Source organism: Lampetra fluviatilis, chromosome 15 (genome assembly GCF_964198595.1).
Source record: "Lampetra fluviatilis chromosome 15, kcLamFluv1.1, whole genome shotgun sequence".
Taxonomy (NCBI): domain Eukaryota; kingdom Metazoa; phylum Chordata; class Hyperoartia; order Petromyzontiformes; family Petromyzontidae; genus Lampetra; species Lampetra fluviatilis.
This window is the reverse complement of record NC_136289.1, coordinates 236,150-252,516: the sequence shown is the minus strand read 5'-3', so window position 1 is coordinate 252,516 and position 16,367 is coordinate 236,150. Positions and strand designations below refer to the sequence as shown.

The window sequence follows — 16,367 nt, the reverse complement described above, 5'->3', positions numbered from 1 at the left end:
AGGGGGTGGTGTTTACTACATGTTTCACAATTAAGTAATATGCAAATATTTGTTTAAATTTCGCAAACATTTCTTCGAATGCGATCATGGGATCTTTAACGTCCTATTTGAAGTATACAGCGCTTAAATTATAGTTAATATACTCAAATGAACAAGGTTGGCTTGCCGAAGTTAAACCCTGAACATCTGTATCAAGTGGAGAACGCGTTACCGCTGGGCCGTGCCACCCACTGCCTTAGTTGTTCTCTGCACACCGACTTCTTTCCCTTAAGAAACAGCAACATTGTGAGTCCGGTTTCTACATTTTATGTTTATGGTTCTAAATTTCTATCTATTGTGTGGTTTGCGAGAGCTATATGACTGCTTCCCAGATGAATTACACTGTGGGTATCCTAACCTTAATGTGCCAAATTATCCTCGTACATTGCTCACTTATTTCTCTCAGATTCACTTCTTCATCTGAAGTTATTTAATTCTGTTCTATACTATATTTAAGGAGCTAAAATACATTAATTTCGACATATGAAACAGCATTGTTCCTTTGCAAGGGTAAACTGGGTTATGGTCTAAACATTTCTACATCCTGGCATCGCCAAATTCAAGCGAAAAAAAAAACTACCACCGTGTTATGGAATCTACGGGACACACGCAGTGGCAGCTGATCATTCAGGTGAGGCTGGGCCCCACTCGTGGAAAAGGAGAACTCTTAAAAAATATTAGCACACCAAGACGCTGCCATCGCACCACCACCTGCTGCGACTACACGGTTCAGGCAGGGGCTCGTGTGTCTACGCGCCTTGGGGTTTTCTGGGCAATGAAGTGGCACAGTCCTGGGCCATCTGCCTGCAGTGCCCTGCCACACATGCGTTTGTCAGTCACTAAACTTGTATACGGGACACTGAGAGGTGAACCCTGTCCATTAAATCTATAAACGGTTAATACTCACCGAGTCTTAAAGACTTGTGAGTTGAAATAAGGTGCTCAATTCCTATTGGCAGTCTGTCACGTGGAGAACTGATGCGTTGAGCGCACAATCTGATAGGAGGGTGGAGAAACACTCAAATCTGATTGGCGGAGAGATTAGTTTGTAAAAGCCCAGGAAAAGTTAAATGTAAATGAGGGGTTGGTTGGAGGACCATCAATAACACTGTGGTATTAAAATGACGAAATAAAATGCAGAAAGAAATAACAAAAATTATTCTATGGTCTCCAAAGAAGGGTCATTGCCCAAAACATCACCTCTGCTACACTAATAAGATAAGCACTGCCACCCACTCTGCCACCCTATCAATGTATTGTGCCACATCAATGTCAGAATCTGAATATTTATTTAATACTCGTGGGAAGCATCCGGCGTTGCCAGGGCGAAAAAGACACACACACATCAAACTGACATACACACATACATCGACCCACACACAAACACATCGACTTACACACACGTCAACTTACAAACGCACATAGACTCACGCAGACACACATTTTGATGTACACACACACAGACACACATGGACCCACACACACACATCGACTAACATACACATGGAACTACGCACGCACATATGGACTTGCACACACATCGACTAACACACAACATCGACTGACACACACATCGACTTAAACACACACCGCACACACACACATGAACGTACACAAACAAACACAGCGACTATCACACACACACATTGACTCGCACACACATTGACGCACACACATACGGACACACACAAAGACTCACACAGACACAACGCACACACATATGGACTCACACGCACACATGGACATAGACACACACACACTATAACTTTTTATATCGACTAAATAAAATTGTAAATAAACGTTTTCTCTTTACGCGACTTTAGCGAAAGAAGCAAGGGGGAGGGGAAATGCACGCGTGTATAATAAGTAATTAGGAGCGACTGCGAGGGTGTTCCACCATTTTGGTGGAAACATTTGCCGCGAGCAAGAGCGGCAAATTAATGAAAGTCAACAAATACAAAATGAACCAAACCTACCTGTAACTATGAGCAGATGCGCACTAATCAAGCGGAATTGACATAACGTCACTGCTCAACCCCCGTACTTAGGGGGCAAGTGTAAATATGATAGAATGAAGATGTAATTGAGTATATTTATTGATTTTCCCCTGTGAAGTAAGCTACTTATGCCTCAAGAGTACAGAAATAAACTATTTTCATAAACACTGGTTCATCTCTGTCATTAAATCTAACCTACAAAAGGCAATTTGTAATGAGTAAACTGTCATGGTAATAAATGTTTGAAGGGAGCTGTAAATCTGTGTTACCTTGCACAATTCCCCCCTCAACCACACCGAACGCGTGTGACTTTGTAGGGGCCCTCCCCCCCCACCGAACGCGTGTCAGTTGGTAGAGTCGAGCATGTGCTATGTAATAAATAAATGAAAACAGCACTAAATGGCTAATTAAACTATTTTAAAGGTGAAGCACTCGAGCTCGGAATAGCGCTGGCTCAGCACGGGGCTTATGGCGTGGTACCTGGCCACTTTTTTAAAACAAAAACCCCATGGTTTGCGAGCAAGTTTCGGCCACACACAAACAATGACATTTATAGGTAAGATAAGACTAGCAGGAAGTACCCGGTGTTGCCCGGGAAAAAAAGACACACACACATCAACTTACACATACATCGACCCACACACATGGAAACACATCGACTTACACACAACACATATGGACTCACGCACACACAATCGACTCACACACACACATGGACCTACACACACACACAAAGAAATGGACTTACACACTCACATTGAGCCACGCAGACACATTGACTAACACACACACATCGACTGACATACACATATTGACTCACAAACATCGACTCTCACACACACACACATCGACGCAGACACGCACATCGACTCGCACGCACACATGGACTTAAGAAACACACATTATTATTCATGAATTTACCAACTTAATTTATAAAAATTAGTTGTCTACACACACACACATTGACTGACATACACATATAGACTAACGCACACACATATCGACTTGCACACACACACACGGACGTACACACACACTAACATCGTCGCAGACACGGAAATGGACTCGCACGCACACAAGGACTTAGACACAATCATTATTATATTATTATTAACCAAGGTAATTTTAAATATTAGTTGTCTACACACAAACATTATTTTAATATATCCAAGGTGAAAATTTAAATAATTATTGAAATAATAGTTTTAATAATAGGTTTCTATCTACATGAGTTTAGCGAAAGCAAGAAAATTGCACTTAAATAATATTGCCATGGTGAGGCCTAGTCTCAGGCAGAGCCCCCAGCCTCGCCGAGATTGCCCAACCGGCCAAGGTGGCACCTTGGCAGGCTGGGGGCTGCGCCGCTACCCGCCCCCACCACCCACAATCTCACCGCCAGCTCTGCAGTATTATCTATGGCCTATACCAGTAGCATCTACCGACTCTATAGTAGTAACTGCAAACATCGGGGTGGGGGGGGGAGAAGAGGATATCACACTATGAAGAATTTAACTCAGCGTTTTGGGTATTTTTATTGCATGTTTAACGCGAAAGAAAATTTCCCCCTCACCACCACCGAATGCATGTGACTTGGTAGGGGCCCTCCCCCCCACCAAACGCGTGTGAGATGGTATGGGCGAGCGTGCGCTATTTAATAAATAAACGAAAACAGCACTAAATCGCTAAATAGAGTACTTTAAAGTTGACGAATGGGAAAACGGAATAGCGCTGGCTCACCACGGGGCTTACGGCGTGGTACCAGGCTACTTTTTTCAACGTATACCCCACGGTTTTCGAGCCAAATCATTCGCAAGTGTGCGTCCATACACACACAGACAGACAGACAAAAAATAACATTCATATATAAGAATAATACTGTCCAGTAGGAGCAGGTCAGAACGTATTGATACGCACCAGCTGCCGAGTACACCAATATTGAACAGTACTAAACATCCGTATGTACAATGTGTGAATGTGAGTGTGACCTGCATAGGCTTGGAGCACATCTGGGTAAGAACTTCTCTCCTCGGAGCAGCAAGCCTGTCCCCTGCCAGACTTTCGTTCAAACTGACCTGAGGAGGGGGGGGGGGGGGTTTGTTCCAAAAATCACACCACCGTAAATATGACTAAACTATGTGTTAAAAGTATTGCAATGTTCAAATACACCAAACATTGGTGTCCATTTGAAAATACTGTACTAGAAGAATGCAGCCACAACATTTATCCCAAGCTAAACTCAGTATATTTAATTTGATCGTCTAATTGCATTGGGTCATCTGCTTGGGTTTTCTTCCTGTATTTTCATTATGACGTTTGCTTACCAAGGAAAGCTTTGCTGCTCTCACTCTGTTTTAGAAGGGTCCTGTGAGGTTTGCGCAGTAGGGGGAGATGTTGCTATATGTAATTCCAATTGAGCAATTTGCAGGATATTTTTCAGCATTGGGATATTTGGCCAACAGTTGCATTGTATTTTTGTTTGTATTGAGCATTAATGTTTTACTTCCTTTGTTTGTGACCATCAGTCCATTCCTCCCAGCCTGCCAGCAAAAATATTATTATATTGAGCGCTGTCTCTCTCCACATGTCTCTTGCATTTTCTGAACCATATCGCAATATATCTTATTTTATTGCTTTGTCTCCGTTACTATCGGTGTTGGCATTCCTCTGTCCCTTCTCCTCCATTCACTGTATCTCACCCATTTCCCTCCGCCTATCTCTCTCTGTTTCTCTCTCACCCTCACTCTCCTTATTCCCACCTCTCCCTTTCCCAGCTCAATTTCTCTTGCCGCTCCCTAATCCTCTCTCCCACTGCTTGTCACGTTCCCTCGCTGTCCCCTTTCTCATTTACTTTTCTTTCCTCTCCTTTTCATGACCTTTCACTCTCTCCCTGCCCCTCTCCTTTCTGTCCTTTCCTCCCTCCTATATCTCCCTCCACCAGATTGCATGTGCTTCATAGAAAGGCACTTTTGTCAATGTAATTTATAATGACATGCAATTTAAAGTTAATCCAAGAGATTTGTAAGTATTCTGTGTAATATGAGGAAATCCACTTTGCATTGAATAATAGTGCTCGAGTTGTATACATTGAGACTCCCTGCTGAGCTGAAGTCAAGCTGGAGGCCCAGCTCTGTGCAGAATTCGCGCAGGGCCTGGATGAGGTTACTTTGTGGAGGAGGGTGGCGCCGTAGCAGCGCTTGTTTTGGGAACGCTCCGTAAATCTTGTGAGCTACTGCCATGTTGGCGAGCAGCATGAATTCCTCCACAAGCCTAGAGTGAAAAGTGAAAACGTATTATGTCGTTCCCATGTATTGCATTTCCCCACATCTAAAATACGATTCTGGCCCTCAAACATAGGTGACATGCAGAGGAATAAATAAAAGTATGGAAGGTAAGGGAAAGTAAGTTGGAAGCAAAAGACAGAACATGCAAAAACGCATTGCCAATTTAATTTCGAACCAAATTTTTTTTTTTTTTCTGAAACATGTTAGAGGTATCACAGTGGAATGGGTAACCAAGAATCGTCAACTGAGGGGAAACTTAAAAGCCAGAAATGTCTCATTGTGACCTCGCATGGGAAATGGGATGTGCAGAGCTTGACTGAGCCACAGCTGAGGAATTTTGCGAGAGGAAGTGATGGTAACGGTGTGGCATATATAAACCGTCCTTGGCCTTTAAGGAAAATTGGTCTTGAACATTAAAATCAACCCAAAATCTTGATTACAGTTTAATGAACTATATATACTTGGAAATACAAATTTCCCAAAAATGGTAATTTGTGAAAAAACTTCAAAGATTGTTTAGTCTTAAAATTATATGTGCAGGAAATTAATTAAAATCCTAATGATATGCTATTATAACAACTTATCCAGCCTCTCTCAGTCCAATTAATGTGTACAAGTTGTGATAACAGTTGATAGATATAATATCCAAATCCATGTTTAAATGCATTTTAAAGCAATCGTTTGTTACAAAAAAGACTAAATATATGTCTGTTATCTGCATAATCTTTCTAAATAATGGTGACATTCAGCAAACACTTACTTGTTGCTGTCTCTGTAACTATACACATAACATCCTTGAGGCATTCCCGTGTTGCGATCCAAGGTGAAGGATAATTTAACCTAAAAAATAAAATGTATTGTCAGTCATTTTTTTACCTGAAAAAAACACAAATCCTCGCAAGTAGTTTGGCAAACTTAAGAGAAGGGAAAGACGAGTGGTGGCACACCAAGGGTTTCAAAATATGCTCTGCTAATTTGTATATCTAATTACTTGGGTGTCATATACAGACATCTTTCCATAATACAGGTTTTCTGATTTAGATAACGTAAATAAATGTGTCATTAAACCCGCCACCACCCGACAGCCAATTTAGTAAGGTTTGTCATGTAAACAGAACAACCCAATTTGTTACTAGTACAGCACACCGGTGTGTTGGAGAGCAAAGCCACAACATTTACAATCTGAGTACGACGTTTCGCCATTAATTACAACCAGCTTAATCAGGTTACAGCCAGATTTGTGGATAAATCTTCCTATTTCGTTCCTTAAATAGAGGGGTAGATGTGATGGTATCACTTGTGAGCCGTTCAAGACCAAAGCCTACGTGTTAAACTGACGGACATCTTAACAGACTAGAATATTCAAGACATAAGTCAAGACGATGGCAAGTGATGTGTTACATAGAAAATATATTTCTGATTTGATAAACCAAATATTTCAGGTTGTAATATTGTTCAAAAGTAGTCTTAAGATGTCACATATTCAATGGCATATTATATATAACCTTTAATGGCCCGGCTCCTGGGCCTCACCAGCACAGGGCTCCAATGGCTCCGTCTGACCCTAGGCCTCATCAGCCAGCCATCTGTACCCAACCTCTTTGGCCCCAGTTTTCCACAAACCAATTTCTAACGTCCGACTGCTGCCCTGGAGCTCACTGGTCTCAGGTCACCTCTCTCATCTTCTCCCTTGTGGCTTGGCTCTCATTCCCCCCCCTTCTTCCGCACTCCTCTTTCTAACCCTCCTTCGTCAGTGTTGTCTTCACTCGAATACTTCACATTGAGATGCTGCTGCTTTTAAAAACATAATAAAAATAAACGACAATGTTTACATAGACACTGGATTTGGAAATTTCAAGTAATTGTCACCTGATTCAAGCACAGGGCTCCATCCTGAAAGCGCTGTTTTCGCAGCTCCTGTGCAATGGAATGCAAATCTTGTACAGCGCGCTTAACGTCACTCAGCTGGTGTCGCCCTGAGATAGGCGGGCACTCTCCATCACTTGGCACCCACCCTGGGTCATCGATCATGTTTTGAGCATGGTCGTAGCTCAGCTTTACACACGAACGTATCACGGTCCGGCCAAACCACTCATCGATAATCTGAAAAGAGAAATCCACAGAAATTATACTGATGACTCGGTTGCTTTAAACACGCAATTGATCACACAAAGTGCAATGTTCCTGCTTCATTCTACTTACACAAGAACTGGTAAGAGATAACAATGGGGTTTCCATCAAGGATGAGTTTAATGTACTAGAGAGCACAGGCAAGGTTGGGTGGTGGGTGCCATTAGGTTGGGTAGAGAATGGAATTCCCCATGGCTAGATCTTTGTAGAATGCTTGCATGTGACATCAACAGTGTGGGGCGTTTAGAAGCAAGCTCTTTTGGCAGTTGAGAGAGACTGTTGTAGTTGTTCTTACTGTTGCTGAAAGGCTGTGTTTATTATTTGCTCCTGATGTTGTTGAATAAAGACGTATTTATTTTTACGAGACCATCCCAAGGGTGATCGCCATAGATTACATGATTAGTAAGGTGCTGAGGAAGAAAAAAGAGACAACAATATGAAGAATGGCATTTGAGGGGTGATGCGGATAGGCCTTGCGAAGACAGGCATCAAAACGGTTGCACAGCAGGTGTATTCTGCATTCATTCGGTGCTGCCAGTCTCATTAATTTTCTCATTATTTTAAATTTACTATTCACATCCCTAGAGAAACTAAATTATGACAGAAGATGCCATTGGTTTGTCCGGCTCTCATCTGACAGCTGGACACCTCTGTCTAACGATACTTCTCAGAGGGTGGATGGCACCATCTAGTGAGCACGGTGCTGTGATGGCACAGTGCACCCAAGATAAAAGTTACACCGTCGTGTGCTCTTGACAAAATTGATTACACACACACAGAGGACTTGAAAACATAAAACAAACAAGTCAGCAGCACCTTCCCTTGTGGCGACAGGGTCCAAATCACAGAGAAGGCCAAGCGGTCCTGGTCAGGGTTCAGGCTGCACAGCTCCTCACACAGCAAGCGGGGCAGCATTGGGATAACCTGTGACAATACAAAAATATTATTTATCACCGACCAACTTCTCATTCAATTTGCAATGTAAGTATAAACGTGCATCATGTCTATTCTCCTATAATGCGGTAGCTGTGTTTCTGAAAAACACCGCGTTATGGAAAAATGCGTTATAATAAATAATATATAATATAGGGTAAAACACAGTCCACAATAACACATGAGATGCGTACGTAGGCTGAACAAAGACTGAGGCTCGTGGGTAGCATGTAGAAGCATTCAGCAGCATCCCACCTTGCGCGATGCCACCCTGAGGTCGCTGTACAACCGCTTCTTTCTACTGGTGTGGCGTATTTCTCTTCACTCAATCGCGTTATATCCAATTTACATCCACGTTATAAAAAATGTGTTCCCTAATACATTAATCGCGTTATATACAATTCACGTTATAAAACGACACGTTTTAGCAGAACAGACTGTACACAAATTCTCCCCTTACCACCCCAAAACTTTTCCCACTAACTTTTGTTCCTCTTCACTCACCTTCCCTTCCCCTTACACAAAGTCCGTACTCCCATTCGAAGTCCCTACGCTAGTGGCGTGGCGAGCCCATTCCTCTCCCTCAGCCCGTGTGAGCGCTGCATTTCAGGCTTCTGCCCAACCTAATTTCTGTGCCCTCTTTTCTTTTTATTGCTCGTGCTTCATACAGGGGTCTTGTAAAAAACAAAACCGACAATGTTGCTCATAGTATAGTTGTAATATTCAGTCGTGTCAATATGTAAGGATTAAATTAAATGTTACGCCAATGATATATGCAACAGACTGCTTGTCTCAAAATTGGATAGAGTGAAACCGCGTTCTATCTAATGTCTCACTTGACAAACATCATTAAAATTTTCACTGAATAGGAGCTCCCTCCCAATGTTTTCTTCCAAACAGCTCTGACCACTCACTATACCTACAACCCACCTCTCATTTGGGAGATGAGTGGGGTGAGATGTGCAAGACAAGTGGAGAGAGGGCTGGGGATGCATGGAGAGGTGGAGAAGGGCGCAGCGAGGGAGATGTGGAGTGGGAAAAATAGAGACGGTGCCAAGGGGTCCACTCGTCGGGTCGGAGGGATGGCACGCGGTGTTCACACGAGGTGGAGTGATCACACGTGGTGTTCACACGAGGTGGAGTGATCACACGTGGTGTTCACACGAGGTGGAGTGATCACACGTGGTGTTCACACGAGGTGGAGTGATCACACGTGGTGTTCACACGAGGTGGAGTGATCACACGTGGTGTTCACACGAGGTGGAGTGATCACACGTGGTGTTCACACGAGGTGGAGTGATCACACGAGGTGGAGTGATCACACGTGGTGTTCACACGAGGTGGAGTGATCACACACAGTGTTCACACGAGGTGGAGTGATCACACACAGTGTTCACACGAGGTGGAGTGATCACACGGGGTGTTCACACGGGGTGGAGTGATCACACGCGGTGGAGTGTTCACACGGGGTGGAGTGATCACACGCAGTGTTCACATGGGGTGGAGTCGTCACACGTGGTGTTCACACGAGGTGAAGTGTTCACACACAGTGTTCACACGGGGTGGAGTGTTCACACGAGGTGGAGTGATCACACGCGGTGTTCACACGGGGTGGAGTGTTCACACGGGGTGGAGTGGTCATACGCGGTGTTCACACGGGGTGGAGTGGTCACACGCAGTGTTCACACGGGGTGGAGTGATCACACGCGGTGGAGTGTTCACACGGGGTGGAGTGGTCATACGCGGTGTTCAAACGGGGTGGAGTGGTCACACACGGTGTTCACACGGGGTGGAGTGTTCACACGGGGTGGAGTGGTCATACGCGGTGTTCACACGGGGTGGAGTGGTCACACGTGGTGTTCACACAGGGTGGAGTGATCACACAGGGTGGAGTGATCACACGGGGTGGAGTGGTCACACACAGTGTTCACACGGGGTGATCACACGCGGTGGAGTGATCACACGCAGTGTTCACATGAGGTGGAGTGATCACACGCGGTGTTCACATGAGGTGGAGTGATCACACGGGGTGGAGTGTTCACACGCGGTGTTCACATGAGGTGGAGTGGTCACACGGGGTGGAGTGATCACACGCAGTGTTCACATGAGGTGGAGTGGTCACATGAGGTGGAGTGATCACACACAGTGTTCACACGGGGTGGAGTGATCACACACGGTGTTCACACGGGGTGGAGTGGTCACACGCAGTGTTCACACGGGGTGGAGTGGTCACACGCGGTGTTCACACGGGGTGGAGTGGTCACACGCAGTGTTCACACGGGGTAGAGTGGTCACACGCGGTGTTCACACGGGGTGGAGTGGTCACACGCAGTGTTCACACGGGGTGGAGTGGTCACACGCAGTGTTCACACGAGGTGGAGTGGTCACACGCGGTGTTCACACGAGGTGGAGTGATCACACGCAGTGTTCACACGGGGTGGAGTGGTCACACGCGGTGTTCACACGAGGTGGAGTGGTCACACGCAGTGTTCACACGAGGTGGAGTGGTCACACGCAGTGTTCACACGGGGTGGAGTGGTCACACGCGGTGTTCACACGAGGTGGAGTGGTCACACGCAGTGTTCACACGAGGTGGAGTGGTCACACGCAGTGTTCACACGGGGTGGAGTGATCACACGCGGTGTTCACACGAGGTGGAGTGGTCACACGCAGTGTTCACACGGGGTGGAGTGGTCACACGCAGTGTTCACACGAGGTGGAGTGGTCACACGCAGTGTTCACACGGGGTGGAGTGGTCACACGCAGTGTTCACACGAGGTGGAGTGGTCACACGCAGTGTTCACACGGGGTGGAGTGGTCACACACAGTGTTCACACGGGGTGGAGTGGTCACACACAGTGTTCACATGGGGTGGAGTGGTCACACACAGTGTTCACACGGGGTGGAGTGGTCACACGCAGTGATCACACGAGGTGGAGTGTTCACACGGGGTGGAGTGGTCACACACAGTGTTCACACGGGGTGGAGTGGTCACACACAGTGTTCACACGAGGTGGAGTGGTCACACGCAGTGTTCACACGGGGTGGAGTGTTCACACGTGGTGTTCACACGGGGTGGAGTGTTCACACACAGTGTTCACACGAGGTGGAGTGTTCACACGGGGTGGAGTGGTCACACACAGTGTTCACACGGGGTGGAGTGGTCACACGTGGTGTTCACACGGGGTGGAGTGGTCACACACAGTGTTCACACGAGGTGGAGTGGTCACACGTGGTGTTCACACGGGGTGGAGTGTTCACACACAGTGTTCACACGAGGTGGAGTGTTCACACGAGGTGGAGTGTTCACACGGGGTGGAGTGATCACACGAGGTGGAGTGTTCACACGGGGTGGAGTGTTCACACGGGGTGGAGTGATCACACGAGGTGGAGTGTTCACACGAGGTGGAGTGTTCACACGAGGTGGAGTGTTCACACGGGGTGGAGTGATCACACGAGGTGGAGTGTTCACACGAGGTGGAGTGTTCACACGGGGTGGAGTGATCACACGCAGTGTTCACACGGGGTGGAGTGTTCACACGAGGTGGAGTGTTCACACGGTGTGGAGTGATCACACGAGGTGTTCACACGAGGTGGAGTGATCACACGAGGTGTTCACACGGGGTGGAGTGATCACACGAGGTGTTCACACGGGGTGTTCACACGGGGTGGAGTGGTCACACGAGGTGGAGTGGTCACACGCAGTGTTCACACGGGGTGGAGTGATCACACGAGGTGTTCACACGGGGTGGAGTGTTCACACGGGGTGGAGTGTTCACACGAGGTGGAGTGATCACATGAGGTGGAGTGATCACATGAGGTGGAGTGATCACACGAGGTGGAGTGTTCACACGGGGTGAAGTGTTCACACGAGGTGGAGTGTTCACACGGGGTGGAGTGATCACACGAGGTGGAGTGTTCACACGGGGTGGAGTGTTCACACGGGGTGGAGTGATCACACGCGGTGGAGTGTTCACACGGGGTGGAGTGATCACACGCAGTGTTCACACGGGGTGGAGTGTTCACACGAGGTGGAGTGTTCACACGGGGTGGAGTGATCACATGAGGTGGAGTGTTCACACGAGGTGGAGTGTTCACACGGGGTGGAGTGATCACACGCAGTGTTCACACGGGGTGGAGTGTTCACACGAGGTGGAGTGTTCACACAGGGTGGAGTGATCACACGAGGTGTTCACACGAGGTGGAGTGATCACACGAGGTGTTCACACGGGGTGGAGTGTTCACACGGGGTGGAGTGATCACACGAGGTGTTCACATGAGGTGGAGTGATCACACGCAGTGTTCACACGGGGTGGAGTGATCACACACAGTGTTCACACGAGGTGGAGTGATCACACACAGTGTTCACATGGGGTGGAGTGATCACACACAGTGTTCACACGAGGTGGAGTGATCACACACAGTGTTCACATGGGGTGGAGTGATCACACACAGTGTTCACATGGGGTGGAGTGTTCACACACAGTGTTCACACGGGGTGGAGTGATCACACGCGGTGTTCACACGAGGTGGAGTGGTCACACACGGTGTTCACACGGGGTGGAGTGGTCACACACGGTGTTCACACGGGGTGGAGTGGTCACACACAGTGTTCACACGGGGTGGAGTGGTCACACGCGGTGTTCACACGGGGTGGAGTGGTCACACACGGTGTTCACACGGGGTGGAAGTGATCACACGCAGTGTTCACATGGGGTGGAGTGGTCACACGTGGTGTTCACACGGGGTGGAGTGTTCACACGCGGTGTTCACACGGGGTGGAGTGGTCACACACAGTGTTCACACGGGGTGGAGTGGTCACACGTGGTGTTCACACGGGGTGGAGTGTTCACACGCGGTGTTCACACGGGGTGGAGTGGTCACACACAGTGTTCACACGAGGTGGAGTGTTCACACGAGGTGGAGTGTTCACACGGGGTGGAGTGATCACACGAGGTGGAGTGTTCACACGGGGTGGAGTGTTCACACGGGGTGGAGTGATCACACGAGGTGGAGTGTTCACACGAGGTGGAGTGTTCACACGAGGTGGAGTGTTCACACGGGGTGGAGTGATCACACGAGGTGGAGTGTTCACACGAGGTGGAGTGTTCACACGGGGTGGAGTGATCACACGCAGTGTTCACACGGGGTGGAGTGTTCACACGAGGTGGAGTGTTCACACGGGGTGGAGTGATCACACGCAGTGTTCACATGGGGTGGAGTGATCACACGAGGTGTTCACATGGGGTGGAGTGTTCACACGGGGTGGAGTGATCACACGGGGTGGAGTGATCACATGAGGTGGAGTGATCACACGCGGTGTTCACACGGGGTGTTCACACGGGGTGGAGTGATCACACGCAGTGTTCACACGGGGTGGAGTGTTCACACGAGGTGGAGTGGTCACACGCAGTGTTCACACGGGGTGGAGTGATCACACGAGGTGTTCACACGGGGTGGAGTGTTCACACGGGGTGGAGTGTTCACACGAGGTGGAGTGATCACATGAGGTGGAGTGATCACACGCGGTGTTCACACGGGGTGGAGTGATCACACGAGGTGTTCACACGAGGTGTTCACACAGGGTGGAGTGTTCACACGGGATGGAGTGTTCACACGGGATGGAGTGTTCACACGGGATGGAGTGTTCACACGGGGTGGAGTGATCACACACGGTGTTCACACCGGGTATTCACACACGGCGCAGACAGTATTCACACATGGCGGACCGTTCACATGCGCTGTTCTAGAACCTTCTGGACGAGGTAGACGGAGGTGGCTCGATCGGCTGCCATCAAGTCCAAGGCCGTGCCTTCTTTCACAAAGAAGCTCACGTCCGCAATGTGGACTCCCACCCTTAGGTGACCTGCATGAAACACAAGGATTCACATCCCACTACGGCCGGGTGGCAGTGCTGTGGTAAGATTTGTGCTTTACAGTATGAGGGCTCTGGGTTATATTACCGACTCAGGCACTTTACTGTGTGCAGTTTATATGTTTTCCCCGTTTCCTCCGGATTCTGTGGTTTCCTCCCATAGCTAAAAAAATGTAAATTGTAACTGGTCTTGGCCAAACAACCCAATGCGAAAACATTACCTGCAATTGACTCAAATGGGATTACACACAGAAACATCATACGCTTACTAAAATAACAACGACAAACCCCCCTCTCTTTGGTGTGGTAGATAAGAAAAGTTAACAATGGGAGTCATCTGCAGTAGCTGCTAAAGGGGTCTCTGTACAGAGTGGGGTTGCGGTACCACCATGATGAAAAGGCAGAGGAGCCTCCTGTAAGCCAATGGTAACCACAAGATGACAGTGGAACCCTCAGTAATTACAGCGACAGCAGAGTAGAGATTGAGCCTCCAGGACATCAGGGACATCAACAATATGAGAAGAGCTCGTACTGGCCAGTAATCCACCAGTCAAACACCACGAAACGCATGGTTCCCAACCATTCTGGACCTATGCACCACTGATAAGCCTGACAAAATTTTCATGGACCATTGTGCACCAATAACATATAAAAATAAATTACATGAAAGATTTAAAATGCAATTTAAGAACTCTAAAAAGTAACTTTCTGTTGATTTATCGAAATCATTGGGCAATGGGTAGTAAGAAAATGGTGTTTTGTAATAAAAGCAAATGGTGGAATAAACAGTTTTCACATGATATTGTATATTCCCAAGGAATGAGCAAAATAAATCAACTGTGAATTAATTTAGTCATAAAATCTATTGAAAATGAAATTGCACGTTAATTTCAATCTTCATAAATTTGCCCTTCATGAAGTTGTTTTAATGGATGTGTCTTGAATGAATGAATTAATGATGAAGCCCTAAAGAAAATCTGTGGAGACACATGGAATTAACAGCCATTCCATAAACTTCAACGGAATGTTAAGCTGTCATTTATGAAATATCAGCCTGCAGAATGTTCGAGGATGTTCTAAAAATAACAATGGGAATACAGCTTAAGAAACATGACAATCACATGGAAATAACAGAATATATATGATTACTTAAAAGGAATTTTTTAAAATTAATGATGAAATGAGAAAACCAATATTTCAGATGTGTGACCCGCCCTGACAGCTGATCGTGCAGAGATGAAAAAGCGAGAGGATGGTGCCCGAGACCCCCGGTGAGGTAATGTGCATTTCCACCCACACCAGCAGTGTGCACAAAACTCTACCCCCCTGCAGATGGCCGTGGGGGAGCATACACGGAGCCATAGGAGCAGCCAGCCAGCTGGCTCAGCGGCAGAGCGAGCGGCTCGATATCGGAAGGATGCGAGCTCAAATCCTGGATAGGAGGTTGACTCAGCCCATCATCTCTCCACGATCAATAAAGTAGATACCACTTTTTGGGGAAGTCAACAGTGGTCATCCTATGGAAAGGCTTGTCCCTGACATAATTACGTGGAGTTTGCGCTACTACCTCAGGGCTGCAAACAGGAGATGAGCACTACCTTAAAGCTCATTTGAAAAGGAAATCGGTTTTCAGAAGAGGTGTCAACACAATAGATAGAAAGTATTATTTTTCACAAAGTGGTTGTTGCCTAAAACATTAAACGTATTGGAACTGTTGCAGATGCTAAGATTGTTTGATTTCATTAAAAAAATTGTATTGGTGCATGGTGGTCCATGAAGGATGTTTGAGGGTTGACAGTGACAGGTTGGGGGACACCTGCCAAATATTGTTACTAAATTAAAAACAAAAGCCAAATTGTACTTCAAACAAAAAGATTATAAGAGTTTCCCACATTTACAAGCGTTTACCATTTGGAAGACGTTCGCAAGAGAGGGCATCATCCAGATCACGGGCAGTCGCTGGGTCAATGGAGAATATACACAGTTCTCTAACCAGGGTGAGACAACTCAGTACAGTTAGGATATGCATACACATCCATGTTTATACGTCTATACCAAAGAATATATTCAAAAGTAAAAGTAATGTAAAAAAAACTAAAATATGATTGTTAA

General features: G+C 46.7%; 1 protein-coding gene across 5 annotated transcripts in view; it reads right to left on the bottom strand.

The window, feature by feature from the left end:
• Positions 1-16,367, bottom strand: part of DIS3L2 (DIS3 like 3'-5' exoribonuclease 2) — a 68,498-nt gene that overhangs the window by 13,649 nt on the left and 38,482 nt on the right. For all 5 annotated transcript variants that reach the window (XM_078862895.1, XM_078862894.1, XM_078862898.1 and 2 more), the window contains exons 10-16: positions 16,164-16,243; positions 14,134-14,246; positions 8,264-8,371; positions 7,187-7,420; positions 6,078-6,157; positions 5,120-5,303; positions 4,022-4,108 (exon numbers count right to left, since the gene is read on the bottom strand). In XM_078862895.1, coding sequence (XP_078719021.1) covers positions 4,022-4,108; positions 5,120-5,303; positions 6,078-6,157; positions 7,187-7,420; positions 8,264-8,371; positions 14,134-14,246; positions 16,164-16,243 — 886 coding nt within the window. The remainder of the gene's footprint in view (positions 1-4,021; positions 4,109-5,119; positions 5,304-6,077; positions 6,158-7,186; positions 7,421-8,263; positions 8,372-14,133; positions 14,247-16,163; positions 16,244-16,367) is intronic.